The sequence below is a fragment of the Phascolarctos cinereus genome, unplaced genomic scaffold (assembly GCF_003287225.1).
Source record: "Phascolarctos cinereus isolate Bilbo 61053 unplaced genomic scaffold, phaCin_HiC Scaffold_3;HRSCAF=262, whole genome shotgun sequence".
In the NCBI taxonomy this organism is placed as follows: Eukaryota; Metazoa; Chordata; class Mammalia; order Diprotodontia; family Phascolarctidae; genus Phascolarctos; species Phascolarctos cinereus.
In genome coordinates, this window is record NW_027555736.1 from 11,875,528 (window position 1) to 11,903,255 (window position 27,728).

The 27,728-nt window shown below is 43.9% G+C and overlaps 1 protein-coding gene across 1 annotated transcript; it reads left to right on the forward strand.

The window, feature by feature from the left end:
* LOC110198972 (lipase member K-like) lies at positions 1–27,591 on the forward strand. Its single transcript, XM_078151589.1, has 9 exons — positions 1–21; positions 923–1,043; positions 3,556–3,757; positions 6,779–6,888; positions 11,188–11,324; positions 21,066–21,212; positions 23,123–23,194; positions 25,448–25,519; positions 27,352–27,591. The coding sequence occupies exons 1-9, from the start codon at positions 13–15 to the stop codon at positions 27,589–27,591; spliced, it is 1,110 nt and encodes a 369-aa protein (XP_078007715.1). The 5' UTR covers positions 1–12.
* The last annotated feature ends 137 nt before the right edge of the window (positions 27,592–27,728 follow it).

Below are 27,728 nucleotides of genomic sequence, written 5' to 3' on the forward strand. Positions count from 1 at the left end.
CCAGAAGCTAGTATGAATCTTGTAAGCTATGTTTTGGGCGGAATGACCATTAGGTTGCACAGCCATGGGCTTCTATGAAGACAATGTGTTTTCCCAGAGTGGGATCCACAATTGGCTGTTCACTAAGTGAGGTCCTAAATATCACCAAAACTGTGAATGTTTAGAACATCAGCCAAGGTAGGAAATGACCTCGTTCTTATGGCATTATTTCACCCCAGATCTGAAGTTCATCAGTTACTTTGTGATCTTGGACAAGCCTCACACTGACCCTCAGATTCTCATCTATGTTCTTGTTATTGAATCGTTTCAGTCATATCTAACTCTTAGTGATTCTATTTGGGGTTTTCTTGGCAAAGATTCTGGAGCGGTTTGCCATTTCCTTCTCCAGTTCATCTTACAGATGAGGAAATTGAGGCCAACGGGGTTAAGTGACTTGCCCAGGATCCCACAGCTAGTAAGCATCTAAGGCTAGATTTAGACTCAGGCAGATGATTCTTCCTAACTCCAGGCCCAATTCTGTATCCACTGTGCCCCCAGCTGCCCCCAACTCATCTAAAGAGGGGTTATTATTCGTTCTACTTAGGCCTCATAAAAATGGGAAGTATTCTTGTCTTAGGTATGATATCTTATTATCTTAGATACCTAAGATAATTATCTTATGTATCTCTTATTCCCCTCCCAGCTCCTTCAAGTCTCCAAAAATGCCCTCCTCCATGAGGCTTTTCCCCTCTCTCACCCTACCCCTCCCCTTACTTCCTGTGCCTCCAGTGAACAAAGACCCCCTGGAGGTTATAGTTGCACACTCATGTTCCACACTCACACACCAAGAGAATGAACATAGCAATATTGACAGGCATCCATGGGTTGAACTAGGCTAATACAGCCTGCAAGACCAATAAAAATGTGTCTTCTTTCCATACAGAGCCAGATTATGTCTTACTGGGGCTACCCCAATGAACAATATGACATCGTGACTAAAGATGGTTATATTCTGGGCCTTTACAGGATTCCTCATGGGAAAGAATGTTTAGGAACAGGTAAGAGTAGAAGGAAGTATTTGGAAGGAGGTCCCTAGTGGAGTTCCTTAGGGATCTATGCTGGGCCCAATGACTTGGAAAAGGCACAAATAACACAACTTTGGCAGGGAGAGCACTAATATGCTGGATAAGAAAGTCAAGATCCAAAAAGGTGTTGACAGTCTAAGACATTGAGCTAATTCTAACCAAATGAAATTAATAGAGGTAACGATAAAGTCTTATGTTTGGTTCAAAACATCAGTTTCAAAGGCGAAGATGAGAAGAATATGGGGGGTACTAAAGTCCATTTTCAAAAGGATCAGATTGAACCCCAACCTGATATGATGACCTCTGACCTGACAACCAAAAACCTGCTGGGCTGTCAGGCTGCATCCAAAAGGAGTCAGAGTGTTTAGGACGGGGGAAAGGGGGTGATAGACCTGATATTCTTAGCCCTGGTAATGTCACATCTAGAAGGAGGGTCCAGTTCTGGGCACTTCCTCATTTTAGGAAAGACCTTGAGGAGCTAGAGAACACCAGGAAGAGGGAAACCAGGATGAGGAAGAAACCTCAAGTTCACATGAGGATTAATTGAGGGAATCTGGGAAGCCTGCTCTGAGTAAGAGAAGGCTCAGGGGAGACCTGCTAGGTGTGCTAAAATACGTAAAAGGAAGTCATAGGAAGGAGAAATTTGATTTGTGCTATTTGGTCCTCAAGAGCAGAACATGGAGCATTGGGTGGAGACAAGTTTGGGTTCTAGGTCAGCGAAATTTCCCAACATAAGGATCTGAGTAGAAGTGGATGGGCCTGGAAGGGAATGGTTCCTTTCTTATTTGAGGTCTTCAAGCAAAAGCTAAGAGACCACTGTGATTGAATGTATGAATGAATGAATGAATGAATGAATGAATGAATGAATGAATGCAAAAGTATTTATTAAGGATCTACTCTGGGAAGTGACACTAGTTCAGAGATAGGAATTAAGATAATCTGTCCTCACAAAGAGCTTACATTTCAATTTGAGAAGATAAAGCTTATCTGGAAGGTGGCAAAGTAAGGAGTTTAAGGCTGGGAGCTGGGGAATGGAATCAAAAGGTAATCTTCCCAGAAGCAATGGTAGTGCTATGGTAGTGCTGTTTCTAGAGCAAGAGGTAGAAGAAGAAGAGTTGGGAGGGAAGGAAAGGTGAGCAGGTGAGAAAAGATGGTAAGATACCCAGGATGGTAAGATATCCAAGGTAGGTAGATGGATGGATGGATGGATGGATGGATGGATGGATGGATGGGTGGGTGGGTGGATGAGATTGGAAGCACAGCATTTGAAGTCATTTCCTCACTCATCAGGACAGATCAGGCCCTGAATTTCAAAGCTGAGGGAATTAATTTCCCAGGCCAGTTGTAGACCCAGAAATGTCTGGCCAAGCTTATGTGGCATCAGATGCCTCTGAGTTCCCTTCCAACACCAAGATTTTTTAAATTTCATTTTGAAATTTAAGACATGATGGGATCTGAAATTAAAGTGACCAATTGCTCTGAAATGACCCAAGTGATAGAGAGTTATGGGGAAACATGTTAGACCTTGAGTCAAGACCAAGGTTCAAAATCCAGCTGAAACTGTGTGACCTTGGACAAGTCCCTTACACTCTGAACTCCAGCTGCCTCATTTATAAAATGGGATTGGACCCAGGATTCCTGATGGAAAAATTCCTTCTTTTAATGCAAATCATCAGCTTTTCTTTAACACAGAGTTTTGGGGAGTGGCCTGGGCCAGTAGGAGGTTACATGACTTCCCCAAAGTCATATAGACAGGATACAACAGATACTTGAATTCAGGTCTTTCTATCTGCAGCCTGGCTCTTTATCTACTATTCCATGCTATCTTACCAATCACCAGAAAGAGGATGCATTGTAGCCAGAATGAAGAATCCAAAACTCTGCTGCCACACTGGGGCTAGACCTTTGAGTGGGAGGCAGGGAGGCAGAAAGGAGTTTGAGCTTTGAAGTCACAGGCGCCAGGTCTAAAGCCTGCCTTTCCTAGGTAGGCCCCTGGAGCTCCAGGCAAGTCATGTTGTGCCTCTGGCTTTCTCTGTCTTCTTCCACACACGGAAGGATGGGACTCCATGATTTGTAAGGTCCTTATGGTTCTCTCTGTCTCTGTCTCTCTGTCTCACCTCTGTCTCTCTCTGTCTCTGTCTTCCTTCCTCCCTCTCTCTCTCCTTCCCTTCTCCTCCCTCCTCCTTTCTCTGTCTCTGTCTTCCTCCCCCCTCCTTCTCTCTGTCTCTGTTCCTGTCTCTCTCTGTGTCTCTCTGTTTCACCTCTGTCTTTCTGTGTCTGTCTCTGTCTCTGTCTTCCTCTCTCCCCCAACTCCTTCCTTCCTCTCCCCTCCTTCTCTGTCTCTGTCTCTCTGTCTCTGTCTCCATCTCTCTTTCCCTTCCTTCCTTCCTTCCCTCCCCCTCTCTCTTCTACACTTTCAGGAATCAGTTCTGAGAGGGTCCTTGGAGGTGATCTGGGTCTTGTGTGACTTTGTTCCTCTTCTTTTGTACAGCTCCCTATCGTCCTGTTGTATATTTGCAACACGGTTTGTCTGCATCCGCTTTTAACTGGATTGCCAACCTGCCCCCAAACAGCTTGGCCTATGTTCTGGCAGATGCTGGTTGTGATGTGTGGCTGGGGAACAGCCGGGGAACCATCTGGTCTCAGAGACATGTGTCCTTGTCTCCAGACTCAGAAGAGTTCTGGGCTTTCAGGTAGGAAGGCAATAATTTTGCATTAGTTTCCTTCAAATGTGGCCATCTTCTGGTTTTGTTCCTTCACCATGAAGGAATATTCTCCCAAATGCCTGGGATGATGCGGGACAGAACTAGATTTGGAGGCTGGGTCTAAGACTGGGTTCTGATGCTCATGTGTGATGTTGGATTAGTCACTTCCCTTTTCTGAGATCAGTTTTCTTCACCATAAAAACATGGAGCTCAATGTTATGACATTTAAGGCCCTTTCTAGTTCTTATTCATATAATCTCTTCTCCTTTCCTGAAGTCAAAAGAAAGTGAAATTGTTCCTCTCCTTTTTTCATTCCAGGTTCTCCCTATTAGTAATTGGGAGTCACAGCCTCTATAATAAAAGGCTTTGAAGGATGAGGAATTAGCAAAGGCTTTATTGGTTAAGAGATCACTGGTAGCCCTGGAGAAAGACTTTCAGTTGAGTGATGAGGTCACTGCTATAAACACACACACACACCCCTTCCCTTCTCCAGGATGAATTGAAGATCCATGGATTGAGAAGTAAGTGGTAGGGTGAGGAAGTGAAGGTGATGAATACAGGCAGCCTTTTCTGGTAGTTTGGCAGGGGAAGGGAGAAAAGATGTAGGACAATAAGTTAAAGAAATGGTAGGGTCAGGTGAATACATTTTTAAGGAGGAGAGAGACCAGAGGCAAGACATGTGTCTAAGTGACAAAGGGGGAGCCAGTGGATAAGGAGAAAATAAAGATGAGAGAGAGGGGAATATGGAAGGGGAAGAGGCAGGGTGTAGGTGCCTTGGCAAGGAAAAGGGCCAGCTCTTCATGAGAACCTGAAGTAAAGGAGGGGAGAATGGGGAATGCCTGGGAGGGGGACTGAGAGTGGAATGGGGAGAAGAGAGAGTTCACAGTGGGTGGTCTCTATTTTTACTGTCAAATTGGAGATGAGGGAACCCAAGGGCCTTTCAAACTTCTCTTTTCCAAATCTAAATCCTAAGATTCCATGATAATTGAGGCTGTTTAGAACCTCAGGAAGTAGAACCAGACTGAGTGGTTCAGCACCAGGGCAGGGGATAGCCACTTTATTACACCTGGTTCCACCTACTGACCTATAGTCACGAATGTACGTTATTATGAGGTCCTTCTGGTCTCTAATCAGACAGCAGGTTCCATTCAGGACAATGACTAAGTTGGAATGGAATGTTAGCACAGACTTTCTAGGACCCTAGAGACCTATCCTAGGGAGGGCAATGTAATGAGTTATGCTTTAGCCATGTTGTGTTTGTGATGACCATAGTGGAGATGTCCAGGTGGAGATGTCCAGCAGGCAGTTGGTAAGGTTCAAGAGGGAGGTGGGGGCTGAACAAGGAGGCTCCATAGGAGCTTAAAGATCATTTTGTTCAAACCCTTATTTTATAGATGAGGAGGATGAGGTCCAATGAGGGAAAGTGACTTATCCAAGGCCACACAGCTGGCATGACAATGGCCAGATTTCAATTCAAGTCACCCCCCTTCGAATGCTGCATTCTTTACATTTCATCCCAGTGAGTTGTTTAAAGAGATATGCAGAACATGCCAGAATTCAGGGGATTTCCAGAGCCAGCCAGATTCTTAAAAGATCTGCCAGGACCTAGTTGATGCTGGGGCTTCCCTGACCTATACAGGCACACAGCCAAATACTCTACCACATGTAAGGGAGTAAATGAATATGGCTAGGAGGTAATCACAGGGATGCTCTTCTTGGACTCCTTCCTTCCACAGTCCAGAAGGCCAGGTCCTATTGAGGGCTTAGCCTCACTGGGAGATGGAGCTTTTTCTGTAGGCTCCTGGACTTGGCTTCAGATATGAACAATTCACACGGTAATCACCTCCAGAAAACTTCACTGATAAAGACAAGGAAGTCCTGCCTCTGAAAATACACGATTTGACCCAAATTGTGGTCTGGTGGATTCTTATTGTCCAGAAATACCCTCTTTTGCTTTTCCTCTAATTGGATTCCCTCCATATTAAGAGCCCACTCAGGGCATAGTACCTTATTAGGTTAGGGAGCTAGACATATTAACAAGATCAGTGAGAAGCCCCTGCCCTCTCTCATGGAGCTTACAGTTCAGCTGGGGATCTTCAATTGGATAAGTTTAGTGTTCTGAATCTCCAAGAGGTTGACAAGCATGGACATCTAACAAAATAGGTCCAAAGTTTTGAGCTAGGGCTCTTAATATCTTCTCTGTCATGGAAACACCACCCCACCTTTGCAAGGTTGTTGAAACTTATGGAACCCTTTTCAGGACAATGTTTTCAAATGCATAAAATATGTAGGGTTACAAAGGCAACTGATTATAATGAAATCCAGTTATCAGAATATTGAAAATCCTAGTTCCCAGACCCCAAGTGAAGAACACCTTAGCAGCCATGAGAGGAAGCCTGGCATAGTAAATTGAGATCCAGGTTCAGGTCTTGCCTTTGAAACATCCTGCCTGTGGAGCCCTGAGCAAGTCACTTCTTCTCTCAGTTGAGTAGAGAAGATAGTCTTTGACTTTGCAAAACTTCATTTTTAAAAGACTAGACATGTCTATGCCTATAAATAATAGGTCAGCTGCTGATCTGGCTTGGCAGAGGGGATTTACTCACTGGGATCCCCTCACATTAGGAAAGTTACAGGCCGAGTTTTGAAAAAATAATGTTTCACCAAAACTAAAGGTTGTCGTCTCTACTTCTCTGATGCCTCCTCATTGTAAAGAAGTAACCTTGGGCTCTTAAAAGCAGGGGCAGGGGAGAATTAGGACAGTGCATCTGCCCTTTGGGGAGGAAATTAGTTGGGCTAAGAGGGGCTCTCCACTGGATGGTTGATTCCCAGATGTTTGGAGTTAGCCCTGTCAATCACTTCCTAAGACCTAAGGGAGCAGGGGATCTGCCTCAGTGAAGAGGGCCCATAAGCTCATAGTGATGTGAGTCTACCCATAAACGGTTATTTGTTTAAAAGCCAACATCACAACCGGAATGTATATCCAGCTTCATTTCTTTCTTTCTTTGGCAGTTTTGATGAAATGGCTAACTACGACCTCCCTGCCACAATTGATTTTATTGTGAAGAAAACCAGGCAGAAGCAACTGTATTACCTGGGCCATTCCCAGGGTACCACCATTGGTATGTGTAAGCTGGTGGGTGGATGAGAGCCTTGGGTGGCAGCCAGCCTCTCTTCTCTCTGGGCAATCTCCTGTATGAAGTTTGGGTTAGACATAGGGGACTACTAGTCCTGGATTCAATCCCCAAAAGTAAGTTTGAGGAGACTCAAACATCTGACATGGGAATTGTAGGACAAGCATAAGGTGTTCAAAATTGGCTCCATTCTGAGCCCCATATTCTAAATGTATTAAGCACAATGGGTGGGGTGATTACTCACCCACTCACACTGATGGTGCTGCCCTTGAACTGGGTGCTTCCACCATACACTAAGTGATCGTGTCAACACCATCAACTTCAGAATGAAATATTTATTACACAAGAATAAGCATAGCAAGGCATGAGTTCAGTTAGAAGGTGCACCTGGGGCTATAGGCCTGAGTGCCGGTGGTCTTTTTTAGGGAGCGATGAGCCTCATGGTACTTGCTCCTCATAGGAGGAGTTTCTCTGCACCCTTGCTGGATGAAGCCTCTTCTTGGCTACTCTCAGTCTGTGGAGGAGGGGCTAAGTCTTTTCATAGAGCATGGCATTATATTCTTCTAGTGAAGCAGCAGCCCTGAGTCTAGACATTGAAGCAGGAATTTCAGTGACAAGAAGTTCCCTTGAGCCTGAGACCTGAAAAGCTCTTTAGATCTTCTCTATGACCTCTGAAAGCATTCCTCTCTCAGTCAGTCAACATTTATTACAAGCCTACTATGTGTTAGGCACTATGCTAAGTGCTGAGGTTACAAAGAAAAGCAAAAGACAGTCTTGGCTCTCAAGGAGCTCACAGTGTCATGGAGGAGACAATACGCAAGAAAAAACTACACACAAATTATAGACAGAATAAACTGTAAATAATAGCAGGAGTCTGCTGTCATTAAGTGCAGAAGGTGAGACTTTAGGTGGAATTTGAAGGAAACCAAGAATCCTAAATGAGGAGGGAGAGCTATCTAAGCATGGATGACAGCCAGCAAAGATGCTTGACTTCTCTGTCTATAGCTGGCACTAAAGAGAAGTACAGACAAGCCCAACCAGCTCTTCATACAACAAGAGATTCTGGTTTCTCCAATAAGCTCCCAATAGCTATCAAGCTCTCCTCCAATCAGGACTGTTCCCAGATCCACTGTGATATTTGTTGGTCCTCAGTAGACTCTCAAATTGCACTTGCAAAAAAAAAAAGAATAAGAAAAGGAAGGAAGGAAGGAAGGAAGGAAGGAAGGAAGGAAGGAAGGAAGGAAGGAAGAAAGAAAGAAGAGAAGAAAGAAGAAAGAAGAAGAAGAAGAAAGAAAGAAAGAAAGAAAGAAAGAAAAGAAAAGCAATTCAGACAACTCAGCAAGTTTTACATAGAGCAGGAGGGTTCTATTTCCTCTAAATAGCTTCCAGCAATGCTGCAGAGACTGGCTTTATAGTCGGATCTCTGCCAGAGACAACTGCTTTTATCTTCTGATTCTTCACTTTTGTGCTTCTTTCAATCAGCAGAGACCAGTCTTTAGTCTGTGTAGGTCTTCATCATCTTCTCTTTTGTTCTGACTGTTGTTCTCATTTTTCTGATTCCATCTCAATTGGTTTCTAATGCCTTGACTTGGAGCTTCCTCATGAGTTGTGACTCATCTGCAACTTAGGTTGAGTCTATAGTCTTACCTGTTATAATACAAACCAACAGTTGACCAGTTCCTCACATTCCCCAAATAGTTTTATGATTTATGGTTTCTAAATTCTATCTTTCAAAATCCTGAAAACAGATATGTAAGTCAGTTACAGAAAACAATGCATTATTGTCTATCTGGACCTCAGTCAATTCTCTTTCCTTTGAGCTGCTGTCAAAGAGGTCTTCTCATTATATTTATCAAGCAGCTGTTTTCTCTCAGGTCCTCAGAACTGTGTCAAGCTGTGATTCTTATACCAACATCCTTTTTCTTCCCTTCAAGCAAGCAAAATATCCCCTTAGGAAACAGGATTGGTTGAATGCACTGAGTGGTGAGTTTGAAGAAGAGATTTAGGAAGTAGAGGATGGCTGTCAGTCAGCCAGTCAACAAGCACTCATTGAGGACCTATTATATGCTGGTTACTGTGCTAAGTGCTGGGCATTCAAAGAAAGGAGTATTTGAAGGGTTGTCAGATGGAAGGGGATTAGATTTGTTCTTTGTCCTACAGGGCAGAACTAAGAGTTCTTCCCAAAGCCATGAACTATGAAATGGACTCCCCATCACTGGAGATCTTCAAATAAAGTCTGAATGACCACTTGTCAGGTTTAAAGTAGAAGGAACTCTTATTCATGTATAGATTGCATAAGGGGGCCTCTGAGACTCCTTCTGCCTCTGAGGTATCCACAGAGCCATAGCTGGCTAGCTATTCTTTACCATGAAGACACCCACCACTCTCTCCTGGGCCCAGGGCATCTGGGATTGTATCAGTGTAACTGATGGTTTTGCAGGTTGATCCTAAGCTGAATTGGGACCATTTCCCTGATATAACTTAGACATTTATTCTAATAGATGGAGCTAATTGAAAACCGAAAAATTGCTTTAACCTGATAAGGATGGATGTAAGTAAGGTAGATTTTGTTATTCTTTTCTGGATAACAATTCCCAGGATCCACGGAAAAAACAATCTCTAGTTCTCTAGATCATAGATAATAGTTCCCAGGCTCATGGCTTGTAAACAATTTCTGCTGCAACTGCACAGTGAGATATAGGGATGAGTTAATATGAACCTGTGAGCTTATTGTTAGCAAATTGCCTTCTTTATGTGTTCCCCTATAAATCAGGTGAGCACTGGTCAGTGAGTGGGGATTTGTGGGATTTGGGAATATGACAGTGTAATGCTGTGCTTGCCTCAAATGGCCCCCATTGAAGCTTGGGAGGTTTTAGGGGAATGCACAAGCTGGAATGCTGTGCCTGTCTCAATTGGCCCCTATTGAGATGGAGGGGTTATTGCCCCTCTTCTCATCTACCCCTGGAGAAGGGTGATGAGGGTGTTAAGGTTTAGAGTTGGGAGAACTGGTTCAGGTGTGAAAGAATTCACTTAGACCTTCTCCTTAACTAGTGGAGCTTTATTGACGCAAAAGCAGTGGGCTCACTCTGGAAAGAGGACTAGCAACTTACAGAGGGATAGAGGTCTGTTTTATCTTACAAGATAAGGAGGAAGATTGTCATGACACAAGATGAGGAAGATAGATAACAGGATAGGGGACCCAGGATAAGGAAGATGGGAAATTTTATGACTCCTGATGAGGGAGACAAGGCATTTTTATGGTCCAGGATAGGGGGGAGGTTTTATGGTATCTCAAGATAAGGGAAAGAGACTCTAGGATGCCCTCAGGTTCAGGAGGGGCCTCACAAGGTGCTGGAAAACCAACCCTTAATTAAAATGTGTTTCTTTAAAAAGCATTTAGCTTTTAGGGCAGTGTTTGCTTTTATATCAAGGGGATCCTGTAGGAGTTGGTGCTCCCATTATCAGGAACCATTGAGACAGAATACTAAGAATAAGTTATTATTTAACCCCTCTGAAGCTGTCTTCCTGTTCTTCTGGCTGCCCAGATCCAGAGTGAACCTATTAGAGGCTGGAGTCTAAAAGACTCCAGTGGCTCCTGTGTTACAGTGGGTATCTAAAATGTTGGCCCCAACATTACAAATAGCAGTGATGGGTCTGCAGCCTCAGAGTGTAGTCTAGCCCAAAGCAGGCTGGGAAATGGTCTTTGATTCTAGATCATTCAGCCATTTTTTATAGGGGCTCTTCCAACAGCTGATTAAACCTTTTCACTCCTTTGGAATTATAAAAAAAAGACCCTCAGACAAATCTTCCATCTGTTCTTGACTCTTCCTTCCCCTGTGGAGATTCCTTGGAAATAGAAAAACATTGAGTTCAGACTTCCTTTACACTTTTCTATCAGCAGGGTTTCCAACTCAGCTAATCAAAACCCATGCACCATTGGCCAAGTTGCTGTCCCCCTGATCCTTATTCTCCTCTAGGCCAGGGTTTCTAACTTGGGGCTCACTGTGGATAGATTGCAAGGGATCCGTGAACTTAGGGAAAATTGCATCTTTATTTCAACATTACTGGTTTCCTTTGTCATCCTATGTATCCTATTTTATGTATTAAAAAAAGAAAACTTGATTCTGGGAAAAGGTCCCTGGGCTTCACAAGGTGGCCAAAGAAAATGCTATGCTTTCCTCCTCTCTCTGGGATTCTCATTCTTGTTACCTTTAGGTTGTCTCCTATTGTAGAAGATGACTTCAACCTTAACCTTAAACAGCCCTTGAGTCTCTTGTTCTCTTCTAGCTTTCATATCATTCTCTACAAATCCGAAGCTGGCTCAGAGAATCAAGATGTTTTTTGGCTTGGCTCCTGTTGGGTCAGTAAAGCATGTTAAAAGCCCTCCGAAAAAACTGTTTCCCTTCCTGGAGTCACTAATGAAGGTATGTGATTCCCAATAGTGACCCAAAGAGCAAAAATCCCTGAGTGTCACCATGTAGGCAGACAATGGTGGTCCAGGAGGTGCTCATCAGTCCTTGTGGGTTCACACATTGCCTTCTTCCTCAGCCACATTGCTTCCTGCAAGCCAGGGTGCTCTCCAAGGTGACTCAAACCAGTGTTCCTCCCCATGTTGTAGAATCATTGATGTGGAGTTGGCAAGAACCTCAGAGATCTCCTAATGTAACCCTCTTCTTTTGCTGGTGAGGACATTGTCCTAGAGAGAAGTGACCTGCTCCAGGTCACTCAGATCCCAGAGTCCAGGCCTGAGTTATTTTCCCCAGATCGAAGCTTATCTCTTATCAAGGGACTAGATATTCAATCATTCATTAAGTATTCCATTTAGGCATATTATTAAGGTACTGTGGAATACGAAGACAAAAGGGAAACAGACTCCACCCTCAAGAAGCTTTTATTCTTTTGGGGAGACAACTATTATTTATTCAAGTATATGCAGAATACACACAAATCCTGGATAATCTCATTCCAATTCCCTTTTCTTCATCTCTCTGTATTTTTAGTTCAGAAAGCTTTCTCACCAAATCCCCAGCAGTGGGTAGAGAAGCAGTTAGATGTACACACCAGGACATCAGGTAGGATGGGGCCAATCCTTTTCCTCCTGCTTCATTCCTCTTCCAACCCAGACCCTAGACCAAGAAAATAATTACATCTTTGTTTCAATGTAACTGATTTCCTTTGTCATCCTTTGTATTCTATTCTATGCACTAAAAACATGATCTTCAGAAGAGGTCCCTAGGTTTTCCCAGGTGGCCAAAGGGGGTCCCGACACAAGAAAGACAAAAAAAAATGGCAGATTTTCTGTCCGGGCCACAAAGCAGGATGGAACCAGGCTATTCCAAAGACAGTCGCAAGTCTAAACAAAAGAGCACTAGCTAGAAGAGATGGGTTTGAATTCTTCACTTGCTTTTTAGTCACATTTCTTTTAGCATTCCCATAAGGCTTCTCCCACAAATGGCTTCCTCCAAGAAAAGCCTTCCTTTGGGGTAGCAAGTAATACCAGTAATATTGACCCTGTTCACAGATGAAGAAATTGAGGCTCTGAGAAATTAAAGAGATTTATTTGGTCTTACAAAAATAAGTGTCAGATCCCAGATTCAAACAAAGGCACCTCATGATTTTGTTTTCAATTCCCTTTCCTCAGTTTCTCTATTTGCAAGCTATGTTACATTGGGTGAATCATGTATCTTCTCTGAGCCTCCTTATCTTCATCAATAATGATGATGATAGCATTTATATAGCACTTTGGAGCTTTTCAAAGCAGTTTAAAAATGTCATACACATATTATCTCATTTGATCCTCATAACAACCCTTGGAAGTAGGTGCTACTTTATCTCTATTTTACAAATGAGGAAACTGAGGCAGATAGAGATCAAGTGACACAGCTAAGTAAATGCATGAGGCAGGATTTGAACTCAGGTCTTCCTGACTCCAGGTTTAGCATTTTATTCATTACACCACCTGCTATGATAGCATTCCACTTGCAGGAAAGTAACACACCACCATCATCAGTGCAAAGGCTCTCTCTGTGATGAATCCTGATGAGGCCAAAGAAAAATTTCTGAAGACCTGGAGACCCTCATCATCAATGTGTGGAAAGAGGACAAGCTTATAATTCTGGGTGACTTTGACACCGGAGTAGGTACAACTATAAGACGTGGCAGGGAGCCCTTGAGAGGAATGGGTCTGGAAGCAGTATCGGCAATAGTCAGTTACTACTGAAGACTTGTACATCCCATGACTTTCTCATTGCCAACACTGTCTTCCATTTACCTAAACACAATACTCTTGAAGCAAACATTGGCATTTAATAGACTATGTCATTATAAGGAGAAGAGATTGACAGGGTGTGAAAGTGATGAAGGCAATACGTGGCAAGGACTACTATACCAATCAAAGACATCCTTTCCAAGCTGAAGATTCACATTCAATAAATGTGGTGTCCACAAGGCAAGATGACTACCACAAGACTTACTGTCAACAGATAAGAGAGCTTCTCGAAGCAGTTTGTTGCGCTAAGTTGGAGGGAAAACTGAGTCAACACGTAGTTGGCTACAGTGGAGCAAAAACGGAGTGGGCAGATTTCCGAGGTTTGGTGTACAGCACCGCATTTACTCATTTGGGCCAGAACACCCTCAAAGATACAGACTGGTTTGTTGAAAATGATGGAGAAATTCAGAAGCTGCTAAACAAAAAAGAAATGAGAACTCCAAGGGTTTACCAATAGGATAGTTCACCCACATCTAAAAAGGGAGCCTTTAACTCTATGAAAAGTAAAGTGCAAACAAAGCTTAGAGAGATGCAAGATTCTTGGCTCAATAAGAAGGCAGAAGAAATTCAGTTTTGCACTGATAGCAGCAATCCAAAGCACTTTTATGATTACCTGAAGGCTATTTATATGTCAAAGGCCTATGGTGCACCTCAACTACTCAGTGCTAATAGAACCACAGTAATTAGTGAGAAGAACATGATCTTGGAGAGATGGGCTGAACACTTCCATACCATTCTCAACAGACTGTCATCAACCAATGCTGAAGCCACTGACCTTATGCCTCAAGTTGAAGTCAAGCCCTCTGTAGCCAAACTTCCAACTGAAGAAGAGTTTTTGAGTGCCATTAGGCTCCTCTCATGTGGCAAGGTGCTTGGTGTTGATTCTATTCCAGCTGAGATTTACAAGGCAGGGTGTCCACCGCTCACACAAAAACTGATGGAAATTTTCTGGGATATATGGCAAGATGAGGTTATCCCCCAGGAGTTCAAGGATGCCTTCATTGTCCATCTCTATAAAGGAAAAGAAAAGAGGTTGTCCTATCATAATCACAGATGGGGTTCTCTTAGTCCTTGCTGGCAAGATTCTTGCCAGAGTCTTCCTTAATAGACTGATCATCTACCCTAGAGCCAGTGTGGCTTCAGAATGAACCAAGGAATGGTCAACATGGTCTCTGCTGCCTGACAACTCCTGACAATGGCAGGAGCAGAACAGAGGTCTGGACACAACATCTGTCGATCTGACCAAGGCTTTTGATACTGTTAGTTACCAGGGCTCATGGAAGACCACGGCAAAATTAGGGTTCCCAGAGAAGTTCATCAGTATTGTACACCGGCTCCATGATGGCGTGCTTGCCTGGGGTCTGGGTAATGGATGATGTTCTTCTGCTTTCCCATCACCAATGGGGTGAAGCAGGGCTGCGTCCTGCTCCCATGATTTGAGCATGATGTTTTTAGTGGTGGTGTCAGATGCCTTCAATAAGGATGAAAGCGGCAGCAAGGTCAGCCACCACACTGACGGTAAATTATTTAACTTGAAGAGTACAAGCCAAGACAGAAGAGGAAGGAGAGTTAGTACATGACTTTTTTGTTTGCAGAGGATTGTGCACTCAATGCAGCCTCTGATGCTGAGATGCGATGCATCTATTCTCTGCCACTTGTGCTAATTTTGGCCTGGCAATTAACATCAAGAAAACAAAGGATCTTCATCAGCCAGTACCACGCCATCCATATGTGGAATCGTCAGTTACCAGAAAACGGAGAAATTTTGAATGCCGTGGATAAGTTCCCTTACCTTGACAGTATGCTTTCCAGGGATGTCTACAGAGACGATGAGGTTGACACATGCAATCCCAGAGCTAGCTCAGAGATTGGAAGGCTCCAAAGGAGAATGTAGGAGAGAAGAGGTATCGGGCTGTCTACCGAACTGAAGGTCTACAGAGCTATTGTGCAGACCTCATTGTCTTATGCCTGTAAATCCTGTGCAGTATACCAACATCATGCCAGGAAACTGAAACTCTTCCATTTGAATTGTCTTAATAAGATTCTGAAGATCACCTGGCAAGATAAGGTACTGGACACTGAGGTCTTTTCTTGAACTGAACTGCCAAGCATTTAAGCTCTACTGCAGAGAGAGCAGCTCTGATGGCCTGTCTATGTTGTTCAAATGCCAAACATATGTTTGTCTAAAAGATTATTTTACAGAGAACTCGCACAAGGCAGATGTTCACACAGAGGTCTGAAGTGGTGATACAAGGACACTCTCAATGTCTCTCTGAAGAACTATGGAATTGATGGTGAGACATGAGAGACACTGTCACAGGAATGCCCAGCATAGTGTGCTTGCATCAAAGAAGGCTCTGAGCTCTATGAGCAAAGCAGAATTTTAGCAGCTCAAAAGAAACATGAGATGAGCAAATTTAGCGCCATCTCCACTCCAGTGTTCATGTGGACTCTTCGTGCCCAACCTGTGGTAGAGCCTTCCAAGCTTGTATTGGGCTGATCAGCCACAGGTGGACACACTGCCCCTCGCCCCTGACATATTGATGTCATTTTGGTCTACTTTGAGTACAGACAACAACGAACATCTGATAGCGTTTGCTAATCTTTCTATGTCACCTGAAGCTTTGAAAAGCACTTTACGTGGATTATTTCAATGGATTCTTACAACGATTTGAGCAACGTCCCAGATTTTTTTCTCCTTTCATGAGGAAACTCAGCTCAGTCTCCGCTGACTCCAAATTCATTCCTTTCCTGGACATCACACAGTCTCTGCTCAATGAGGGAAGGAGCCCAGATGGCCTTTCAAATCCCTTCCTATTCTTAAATCCTGACCTTACCTTTAGTGACCCTCCCTTTCTGCCTCCTCCATTTGTTCCCCATCCCTGGCCCTGGTATTTCAGGGTCCCATCCTCAGCAAGTCACTTAGCTTCTACCCATTCACACCTTCCTCTTACCCCCCCCCAAATAGGCAATATCACACCATGCAGATATATCTAATCTGGGAACTAGCAAACCTGAAGAAGAAAAGACACAGGGGAGATGTGAAGTATTTGAAGAGAACTGAGATACTGTCACATGGAAGAGGAATCCCATGTGTTCCCCTTGGCTGCCAGGGCTAGGAAGAATGGGCAGAGATTACAAAGAGACAAATTTCAGCTTTCTGATAATTGAAGCTATGCCCGCAGTGGAGTGGGCTGCTACAGGAGGTGATGAGTTCTATGGTCTCTGGAGGCCTTCCAGCAAAGCCCAGATGTCCACTTCATGGAAATTCTATAGAGGAGATTCTTGGTAAGGTACAGGTTGGACTAGATACTTCTGAGGCCCCTCCCAGTTCTGAGAGCTGGGGTTCCATGACTGAACCCAATGCACTGAGACTTTCTTATCTGTCTCCCCAGTTCCTGACCCATTTATCTATCCCTTGTTGACCATAGTTTGTCTCCTGAATCCTGACCTACTCACTGCTCTGCCCTTTGATACCTCCCTAGTCTGTACAGCAATGCTAATAAGAGCAAAACATTCCTGTTGCCTCACCCAGGGTTCCTGATCTAATCTTTCTCATCTATGCCCTAGTATGGCAAGCTTGCCTCCCTCTATCCACACCTGAAGCTCCATAAACAAGATACTCAACTGACCACCATGTGCATGAATTCTTCATGCCAGGCAACTTTGTATCACTCAACGAATGGAGGAAATATTATCAATCCCTGCATCAAGTTACGCCACTGGTCTAGTGAGCAGCTCCAGGCACACAAGAGGAGAATAAGATGAGGGCATTGCCTCCTCATTCACTCTGTATTGGGGTTAGGAGGCTGTCTCATGGGCCAACTCAAACCCCTCCTCCCTTACCCAATATGTTCCTCATTCATAGTCATCAGACACTGGTCCATTCTGTTCCCTTAGAAGTTCATTACTAGTCATTGGACTTTGGAGGTCCTTGGGCAGGAGAGTCCGAAAAGCCCTACGGTGCAAACCAGCATTGATGGGTAAACAAGTCCAAGAAGAAACTGCATTGGGGCAGAAATATTTTGTGAAGGCAGGTGCTATTTTACGATATGATACATTATCATTGGTTGTTATCCTTCATGCTCAAAGGGGACCAAAACAACATCACTCTGTCAAGGGCAAGGTCCAGTTTGTCCAACTGTGATCAGCCCAATACAAGCTTGGAAGGCGCTACCACAGGTTAGGTGCAAAGAGTCCACATGAACACTTGGAGTTGAGATGGCTCTAAATTGTGCATCTCGTGTTTTGTTTTGTTTTGTTTTAGCTACTAAGATTCTGCTTTGCTCATAGAGCACAATCCCTTCTTCGATGAGGGCGCACCATGCTAGGCAGTGCTGTGGCAGTATCTCCCATGTCTCACACGTTATTCCAAAGTTCTTCAGAGAGACCTTGGGAGTGCCCTGTATTGCTTCTTCTGGCCTCCACGTGAGCACCTGGCTTGTGTGGGTTCTCTGTAAAATAGTCTTTCAGGCAAGTTTATGTTTGGCATTTGAACAACATAGCCAGCCCATCAGAGCTGCTCTCTCTGCAATAGAGTTCAAGTGCTCAACAGTTCAGCTTGAGAAAAGACATCGGTGTCCAGTACCTTATCTTGCCAGGTGATCTTCAGAATATTATTAAGAAATTTCAAATGGAAGAGATTCAGTTTCCTGGCATGATGTTGGTATACTGTACAGGATTTATAGGCATAAGACTGATGTCAGCACAACAGCTCTGTAGACTTTCAGTTTGGTAGACAGCCTGATACCTCTTCTCTCCCACATTCTCCTTTGGAGCCTCCCAATCACTGAGCTAGCTCTGGCAACACATGCGTCAACCTCATCATCTATGTAGAAATCCTTGGAAAGGTAAGGGAACTTATCCGCAGCATTCAAAATTTCCCCACTTTCTATAACTGATGATTCCATATATGAATGGTGTGGTACTGGCTGGTGAAGAACCTTTGTTTTCTTGGTGTTAATTGCCAGGCCAAAATTAGCACAAGTGGCAGAGAATAGATACATTGCATCTCAGCGTCAGAGGGTGCATTGAGTGCACAGTCCTCTGCGAACAAGAAAGTCATGCACTAACTCTTCCTCTGTGTTAGTCTTGGCTTATACACACTTTTCAAGTTAAATAATTTACTGTCAGTGTGGTAGCTGACCTTGCTGCCATTTTCATCCTTATTGAAAACATCTGACAGAAAACATGCTAAAAAACATGGGAGCAAGACACAGCCTTGCTTCACTCCATTGGTGACTGGGAAAGCACAAGAGCATCGTCCATCATCCAGATCCCAGGCAAGCATGCCATCATGGAACCGGTGTACAATATGCATTAATTTTGCCAGGCAACCAAATTTTGCCATGATCTTCCACAAGTCTTCATGACTAACAATATCAAAGGCCTTGGGCAGATTGACAAATGTTGCATACAGACTTCTGTTCTGCATTATACAATGTAAAACATTATACAGTGTGGAACAATACAATATAATTAACATTATTGTCATTGTCCTTAACATTGTTCCCCTAGAGTGGAGGAAGCCTCCCTCAGGAGAAATATTCCAGAGGTGGTTGAGCTCAGGGATCAGGCTAGTCAGGACCATGGACAGTCCAGCAGCAGTTCCATTGGCAAGAAGGAAGTGAAACTTGAAGCCCACACGCCTCGCTCAACCTTGGAATGGAGGGGAGGCTGGCCAGCTCCTCTCCCCCAGTCTCTGAGACCTCTGTCTCCATCCCTCCTTCTCTTCCCCAAGAGGCTGCATTCTCCCTATTCCTGGACATATTTAATGACAACAAGCATTTATTGAGCATCAGCTGTGTGCCAGGCACTGGAAGTACAGAAACAGGAAAACAATTCAGCTCAGGCCTTTAAAGAGCTTATATTCTATTGGAGAAAAGGCCTTGTGACATTGGGTGGGAGAGGATGGAAGAATAGTGGGATAGAAAGAGCTGTGGACTTGTTGAGACCCAAGGGTCTTATGACTTCTCTCTCTGCTTCCTTCTTTGACCTTCAGTTTTCTGCCCTGAAAAAAACATGAGGCATGCTGACCAGTGCTCCCTAAGACCCCTCTAGCTGTGATGTCCTATAGTCCTGTGTGACCTCAGGCAAGTCACTTTCCCTTGCCAGACCCCAGGTTTTTCATCTACATCATAAAGGATTTGGACCAGCCACCCCAAGCTCCTTCTGGAATGGAAATACTATGACCCCATCACGCAGCCTGACCCTTCAGCCTATCTTGCCCAAACTCAGGTTGTGCCATCCTTTTGACGCCACATCCCAAACTCCACAGTGTCTTGCCCATGTGGTCCTGACTCCAAAATGAGCACGTGGCCTTAGACAGAATTGCTACTAATTTCTTATGTGATTTAAGGCAAGTCATTTCTCCTCAGCCTCAGTTTCCTGTTCTGTAAAGTGCAGCAGTTAGACTACGAGATACTCTCAAAAACCACTTTAATCTCTAGAACCAACGAGAATCCTTTATTAAGATGTAAATGATACAGGGATACACTCCTAAATCCTTGCCAGCCTTATGAAGATGAGAAGGGAGTGATGGACAATGAAATGGGGAGTGGGGCTGCCAAGGCAATCTCCTTCCACATCACCATTTGGTTTAGTTCACCTCTCTCATCCACACCTAACATTTGTTAGTGTCAGGCAGGCCCCAATCTAAATGAATCAGAAAGACCAGATTGTAAAGACCTCCTCTCCTCCAATTTCTTCCCTCTCCACCCAGCTGCTAAATTGAGATTCCTAGTGCAGAGGGATGAACATGCCCCATCTCTGCTCAAGAAGCTTCATTAGCTCTTTCTTGCCTCTATGATCAAATATAAAATTTTCTGTTTGGTATTTAAAGCCTTTCACAATCTACCTTCAGCCTATATCTCCAGATTTATTCCCTGGCAGTTCGATGGTGCAGTGGATAGAATCCTGTGCCTGGAGTCAGGGAGACTTGAGTTCAAATACAGCCTCAGACACTTACCCTCAGAAAGTCACTTAAGCTCTGTCTGCCTTGGTTTCCTCAATTGTTAATAGTAAGAATAATAGTCCCTACCCCACAGAGTTCTGAAGATCAACAACAGTAATATTTGCAAAGCACTTAGCACAGCACCTAGAACATAGTGGGCACTTAATAAATGCTTATTTCCTCCCTCTTTCCCCCATTACTCTGTCTTAGATAACTCTATTTTTTTCTGATGAATTGGGCTGCCTCAATGTTCCTTGGTTATAACATCCCATCTCCTACCTGTGTGACTTTGCCCAGGCTATGCCTTCTTCACTTCTGCCCAGAGGTGTGTTGGTAAATGTTTAGCAACCCACTGGACGAGGTAATGTGCCCATAACACACTTCTAAGTTTGGTCTGAATTATTATTATTTTTTCTTAAGTTTCACAATGAACAAAACAATAAATTGGACCCTGATTTGCAGTATTTGCTGATTTCTAAGGTGCTAATGTTCACACTAAAAATTTAACAATCAGTTCTCCAGAACAATTCTGCCTCTCCCCTTCAAGGCTTCTTTTCTTCATGGCTCAGCTCCCCTGATCCCCCAATTGTTAACTTATTTCCCAGACCAAATCACTCTTCATATATTTTGCATTTACCTCTTCTGTGTGTATGCTATTCCACCCCACCTCTGCTAGAATGTGCATTCTTTGAGGGTGTGGACTGTGCTGGAGGCTGTGACACATTGGGCAAGTCACTTAATCTCTCTGAGCCTCAATTTCTCCATCTGTAAATGAAGGACATTGTACTCAGTAGCTGCCAAGATTGCTTTTAGCGCTGAGTCTGTGATCCTACGATTTCCAGTGCCAGGCACGGTGCCCGCATAATACACGTAATACACAGTAAGTGCATAATAAATGTTTTTATATGAATTGAAGTCTGGATATGTTTGCCATTCTTTTGGCAGGTTCTTTTTCACAACAAAGCTATTTTTGCACAAATCAAGTTCAATCAGTTCTTCGCAACCAAGATGTGCAACCTCTGGATTTTTCACTGGCTATGTAAAGGCATATTCTTTGCCGCGTATGGATCTGACTATAGGAACATAAATGAGGTATGTGGAGGCACCTTCCCCTGGGGGAGGGTTGAGTAACAAGTTCTCCTTAGCTATACTAGAATTATCTGGAAACGATACTCAGGGCTAATTTTCTTCTCTTTAATTTAATGCATCCAAAAAGAACAGCAGCAACGCCACCAAAAACACCTGTGGGTGTGGGAGCAACTTTCAACCTATCAGACAGGCTTCACTAGATTATAGGCTCATGGAATTGGAGATTTCATGTTGAAAGAGAACTTCAAGGTCATCTAGCCCAACCTCTTCATTTTTACAGATAAGGAAACTGAGGCCCAGGTAGATGAGGTGACTTATCTAACATCACGTGTGGGCTCGTAGATCCAGCAATGGAAGGAACGTTCAAGGTCCCCTTTGTCTACTTTGTTCACTTTACAGATGAGGAAGCTGCCACCCAGAGAGGTTAACTCGTTCAAGGTCAATCAGATAGCTGTCTTCAGGTGGCCGAGCACTTCCTAACTTTGTGGCCAAGCTTTTGGTGATGAGACCCTGTCACTGAGCAGGGTTGGTCCTTGGTTAATATTCTATTTCTCCCCAGACCTGGCCTCTGCACCTTCCCCACTTACGATCCTGGAATCACAGACCATCCAATGTGGAAGGGATCTCAAAACCACCTGGGCCAGTCCACACATGAACAAGCATCCCCTCAACTATATATCCAACAAATGGCCTTCCAGCCTGTGCTTGAGGTCTTCCGCAAGGGGAGACCTGTTCTGAATGGAGGTCATCCATCCCACTTGGGAGCAGCTGGGATGTTTGCCTTATATCAACCCCAGCTTGGCTCCCAGAGTTTCTAGAAGTAGCTGCCAGTTGCCCAATACTTCTGACATAGCCCAGGGTCCTAGGAAAACAGGATGAATCCTTGGAACATGATTTCAGGGAAGTTTTGTTACCCTAAAGTTGGATAAATAAAGGACAGCTGGTCTGAGGGAGAGGCCAACCTGCTGCTATATTGGGAAAGCCCCATTCCAAATCCCCTGCTCAGTGGAGTTGTCCAAAATCTTATTCCCTTGGAATAAGGGGACTCTCCCACTGACAAAGAAACAGCCAGACCTGGGTGAGCTCTCAGACACCTGGAGGTAATTGGGCATAGCAAGCCTTCTCCAAGGAGCAGCAGGTTGAGCTTTGTTTGAAGGGATGGAAAAAAAGAGCCAAGACGACCAGGACTTGTGGGAGTGCGATGGATTTCGCACCAGTTCAATCAATGTCTCCCTACTTTTTCTCCTTTTCTCTCTCCTCAGAGTTTGGTTTCATGGCACCCCCTGCTGGCCTCCTGCTGCCACCACTTTTCCTCCTCCCGACTCTACATCTATGATTATTTGAATCCCTGCTCGGCCATTTATTATCCCTGTGATTTGGAGCAGGTCATTTTGTCTCAGCGAGCCTCAGTTTCTTCATCTGTAAAATGGGGGCATTGGATTAGATGAGAGGTGTTTGACCTGAGAGCCATAAACTTCATTTTTTGGATAATTGTATTTCAATATAATTTGTTTCCTCTTTAATTCCGCATATTTTATTATGTGTATTTAAAGACATTACTTTGAGTAGTTGATAGAATTCACCAGACTGCTCAGGGAGTCTATCAGATAAGAAAGGCTTAGAGAACCCTTGAATTTGATGGTCTCTAAAGGCCCACTTGCTTCTAAATCATGATCCTATGAATCACGTCTCTGTTGCTAATTAGCTGTGTGGTCTTGGACAAATCACCTCCCAACTCTGTGCCTCACTTTACTTCTCTATAAAATGAGATGTTGGGCTAAGATGATCACTAAGCTCCTGATCTTTTGGTTTTGTAATTAACGCCTTAAGTTAGAGGGGTTTTTTTTTTACCTTTAAGTCAAGCATGTTAGCAACTTGTAATCAGATGAGAAAGACATAGCTTTCTTTTCCAGAGTCGCTTGGATGTCTATATATCCAATTATCCCGGAGCAACATCGGTTCAGAATGTGATCCACTGGGCACAGGTACTGATCCCAAAATGCTTATTCCTGCCACTTCCGGTCCCTCCTCCTGCTCTAGGGTCCTCAAAGAGCCTTCGTGAAGGAGGGTTGGCATTTCTGTGGGAAGGTCACCAGCCCCACGACACTTGAAAGAGCCCTGATCTTGAAAGAAACTTTACTGAGATCTGTGTTCAAATTTTGATTCCTATTCTTGCTAATAGTGTGAGTGACTCTGAATAATCATTTAAGCTCAGTTTAATGGGGATAATCAGGATAATGCTACTAACTCAGAGCTGTCTTAATAAGTATGTGGTTGGGAGCACTTTAGCAAACCTCTCTGAGGCTGTTTCTTCAGCCATAAAATGGGGGTTATAATAATTACATTACCCACTTTACAGAGTACATAGGCCTCAAAAAGAAAAACACTATATAAACGTGACTTATTATTAGCTAATTTTAATTTTCCCTACTTTAATAGCTGTGTGATCTTTCCCTCTCTCCAGGCTTCAATCTTCTCCTCTACACAGTGGCTGGGGGAGGGGGGGTTGGAGAGAACATATGATAACACTTCCCTCTTCTCAGTAAGGAGGTGGGAGCCCATGGTCCCAAAATACTGCATAGAATGTCAGACAGGGGAGCATTTGACCCCTTGGTTCTGCTGACCTCTTTTTCTTTTTGCAAAAGGGGGTTGAATGTCAGAGGCTACATCAGGAAATGTGGTGTTTAAAAGACATCGGAACATTTTTTTTAAGTGAGAGGGTTCTACTAGATTTAGTTCAATTCAACAGACATTTCATGAGGCTCTAGTTGCTGTGGAAGGCATTACAGATACAAAGTATTCATTAGTAATCACCAGACCTGTGCTAGGCATTTGGCATGAAACTCAATAGGGCTTGCCCTCAAGGAGTTTGCCTTCTACTGGGAGATACAATGTCTCCATAAGTCAGCAAATAGAAAGTACATATCGATACTAAGTAATTTTGAGAGCAAGCGGGCCTGAAGAACTGGAGATTAGAAAGGGCCTCTCGTTGGAGGTGGCACTACAGCTGTGCTCCTTCAAGGCAGTGGGAGAACAAGGATGTAGAACATTCCAGAAAGAGTGGTCAGCCAGGTGAGACTCATTTATTAAACATCTTATATGTCCTTCTATATGCCAAGAACCTTGCTAAGCTCCGGGGGATACAAAGAAAAACAACAAACAGTTCCTTTCCCCAGGGAGCTCACTACCTAATGGGGGAGATAATATGCCGATGTCTAAGTCTATATAAGATATAGACACAGGAGATGTAGCTAAGCTGAAAAAGGGAATCAATTAGTCATTGGGGACACCAGGAAAGGCCTCCTACAGAAGGTGATTTGGGGTCTGAGTCCCAAAGGAGACCAGAAACAGGTGAAGGTAAAGAGGTATGGGGGGCAGCCAGTATAAAGGCTTGTAGAGCAAAGCCGTTGTGTCATGTGTGAGGAAAAGCCAGGAGATCAGTGTCACTGGATCAAGGTGGTAGGGAGGAAGCTACAAGAAGACTGGAAAGGTGGGAGGGGGCGGTTATCAAGAAATGTGAATGCTAAACAAAGCATTTTATATTTGATCCAGGAGGAAATAGGGGGCCCACTGAAGTCCCCTGGGCAGGGAAGGTGAAGTAGTCAGAGTTACTTTTTAGAAAAATCATATTGGCAGCAGAAGGAAGGATGCATTGGAGTGGAGTCAGGGGAGACCTGAGGCAGAGGAACAAGCTAGAAAACCATTTTAGTGTTGTAGGCCAAAGTGAGAAGAGCCTGAACTAGGGTGGTGGCTGTATCAGTGGAAAGAAGGGGATCTCCAGGAGAGGTGTTGTGGAGGTAGGTCAAGGAACATCAGGCTTGAGAAGAGGTCACTAGCTTGGCAACTGGTCATTGCCAACTTTAGAAAGGGCGAGATGACTACTTACGCAAAGGCAGAGTCAGAGAATGGAATGGAATTTGGTAATGGACTTGACATGTGGTGTTCAAGAGAGGATTCAAGCATGACACCAAGGCTGTGAGCCTAGTGAGGTCTAGGCCTGTGATTTCAGTGATGTGAGATACTCAGCGAGGAAGGTCCTTCTCCCAGTGAAGGTCAGCACCTTCTGAGCAGTTTATCTCTAGTCTAAAGAGCTGCTGAGAGTCACAGAGTCAGTGTGTGCCAGAGACAGGACAATAACTCACATTTTCTTGGCTTGGAGACCAGCTCTCTACCCATTATACTGCACTGTCTCTCTTCTATGTGTGTGAATCAGAGAATTCTTTTTCTCTTCATTCTAGCTCATCACTTCTGGGCAGTTACAAGCATTTGACTGGGAGGATCCAGCTCTGAACATGGTGCATTATAATCAGGTATGTGCCATCAGACATGGTCAGGATTTGTGAAAGACTGTTCCCAAACAAACATCAGATTTTCCTGTAGCATTGACCCTGCCTCTGATCCATTTCAGACCAATACCATTGAACAGAAAGAAGCCATTTGCAATTTGTTTGTGTGTCCTATGTAATCGGGGGGTTTAGAATGGAAAGGGACCCTAGGGATCATGTAGTCTAATTCCTCTCCTTCATAGAAGAGGTCCAGAGTGTGCACATGATTTGTCCATGGTCACACAGCTAGTAATTAGAACAGCCGAGAATGAACCCTCTTCTTGAGATTCCAAATCTGTTTCCCTTCATCCATGAGGTCTCTCTATGACACAGTGGGTTGAGCCGGGCACATTACCTGGGTAGACTAAATCTGTCTTTATAGCCCCTCAAGCTTCCTTTAGTCTTCTGAGATTTTCAAAAACTAAGAGTCCAAAGATGGGCAGAGCCACGACCTCCAGAAAGGGGAAGAAGTCACACTTGAAATCAGAAGACCTGAGGTCAAAGTGCCTGCTCCTGCACTTCCTAACTAACTAACCATGTGGGAAAATGACTCCACAGCTCTGAGCTTGGCTTTCTCATCTGTAAAAGGGATACAGTAATTCTGGCACTATCTACCTCTCAGGGTTCTTATGAAGGAAGCCTTTTGTCAACCTTAAAGCACTTCATGGATCTGAGTTGGCCAATATTGCCAATCTCAGGAGGAGTTGCCCTGAAGGGATCACATTCAATTCTGAGTCTAAAACCAGATGTTCCAGGGGAGGACCATGATGAGTAGCAGTCATGGCGTAAGCCAGCAAAAAGGACACCTTGGAACTATTACCACAGAATGGATCAGTTGAAGGAACAGGGGATGTTTAGCTTAGAGAAAAGAGGGCATGGGGTGTGGAGACATGATAGCATCACATATTTCTAAAGCTGTTACATGAAAGAAGGATTTGATTCTCAGCTTTCCACCAGAAAGCAAAAATAAGAAGAGTCGGTAGAAGAGCTGGCAGACAAGTGGGGGAAAGGGAGGGAGTGAGAAAGGTTAAGGGAAGATATCTGCTTCATGTAAGGGAAAACTTCCCAACAATGAAGAGGATGCAAAACACAATGGTCTACCTCAGGAGGTGGTGGGTTCCTCCTCATTGAAGGGCTTCACACAGACACTTGATGATTATATAGCACAGGTGATTCCCGCTTCAATGTGAGTTGCATTAGAAGGTTCATGAGGGCCCTTCCTTCTCTGTGATCCTATGATTCTTGCCTCTAGCTAGAAGAAACAATTCTGGGGGCAAAGATCTATGAAAGGATGATTGTTTCTCTGCTCAAATGAGGATATAGTCATGAAATCTTCAAGGGACTGGACACCTGCAGTTCATCCATTGCTTGAGGGACGCATCCAAGAAATTCTGAACTAGCATTTCTAGCAGTTCTGAACTACTATTTCCTGACACCAAGGAAGGGTCCAGTTACAGTTTGGTATCCCTAATGGTAAGCTAGTCTCCATTTCAGCAACTGGTTATCAGAAATGGGTAATTAAAAAAACCCCAACTTGTGTTAAAGACAATTTCTGGTGTTCCTTTGGTGATAACCAGGGAACAACGCCTGCTTTTCAGCTCTTGCTGGAATGATGGTTGTCAAAGCACTTTTTATAAGTGTAATCTATGCTGTCAACATAGGTACACATGCAATCATTCTCACCAAGGACATAGTCTTTCTCATAAAGATTGTGTAACCCTTGGAGCACTGGAGGAATTGTTTCACCTTTCTAGGAAAGGTTTCTCCTACCATGTGGTTCACAGAGAAAACATTTTCCCCCTTTTAATTGCATTCAGGTCACTCCTCCTTTATACAATGTGACACCAATGATGGTGCCAACCATGCTGTGGAGCGGTGGAGAAGATGCGGTGGCTGACCCCTTAGATGTAGACAGTTTGCTCCCCAATATCTCTACCCTCATTTACCATAAGAGAATTCCCCACTACAATCACATGGACTTTTGCCTGGGAATGGATGCATCTCAACAAGTTTTCTATGAAGTAATTAACACGATAAAGAAAAATATGCAAACTTAAATACTTTGTAGGTTTCTCTCTCTCTCCCCCCAACCCCCCCCCCACCCTGGAGCCACAGCTGAGCTGGAAGAGAAGGGAAATTCACAGATGCTTTTGGGTGTATGGGAAGACTTGCTTTCTAGTTCTTGTACTTGGGA

Coding starts and splice junctions, on each gene's coding strand:
- LOC110198972 (XM_078151589.1), top strand. Junction 6,889..11,187: donor TTCCCAGGGTACCACCATTG/GTATGTGTAAGC, acceptor GTTCTCTTCTAG/CTTTCATATCATTCTCTACA. Junction 23,195..25,447: donor ATGTGATCCACTGGGCACAG/GTACTGATCCCA, acceptor TCTTCATTCTAG/CTCATCACTTCTGGGCAGTT.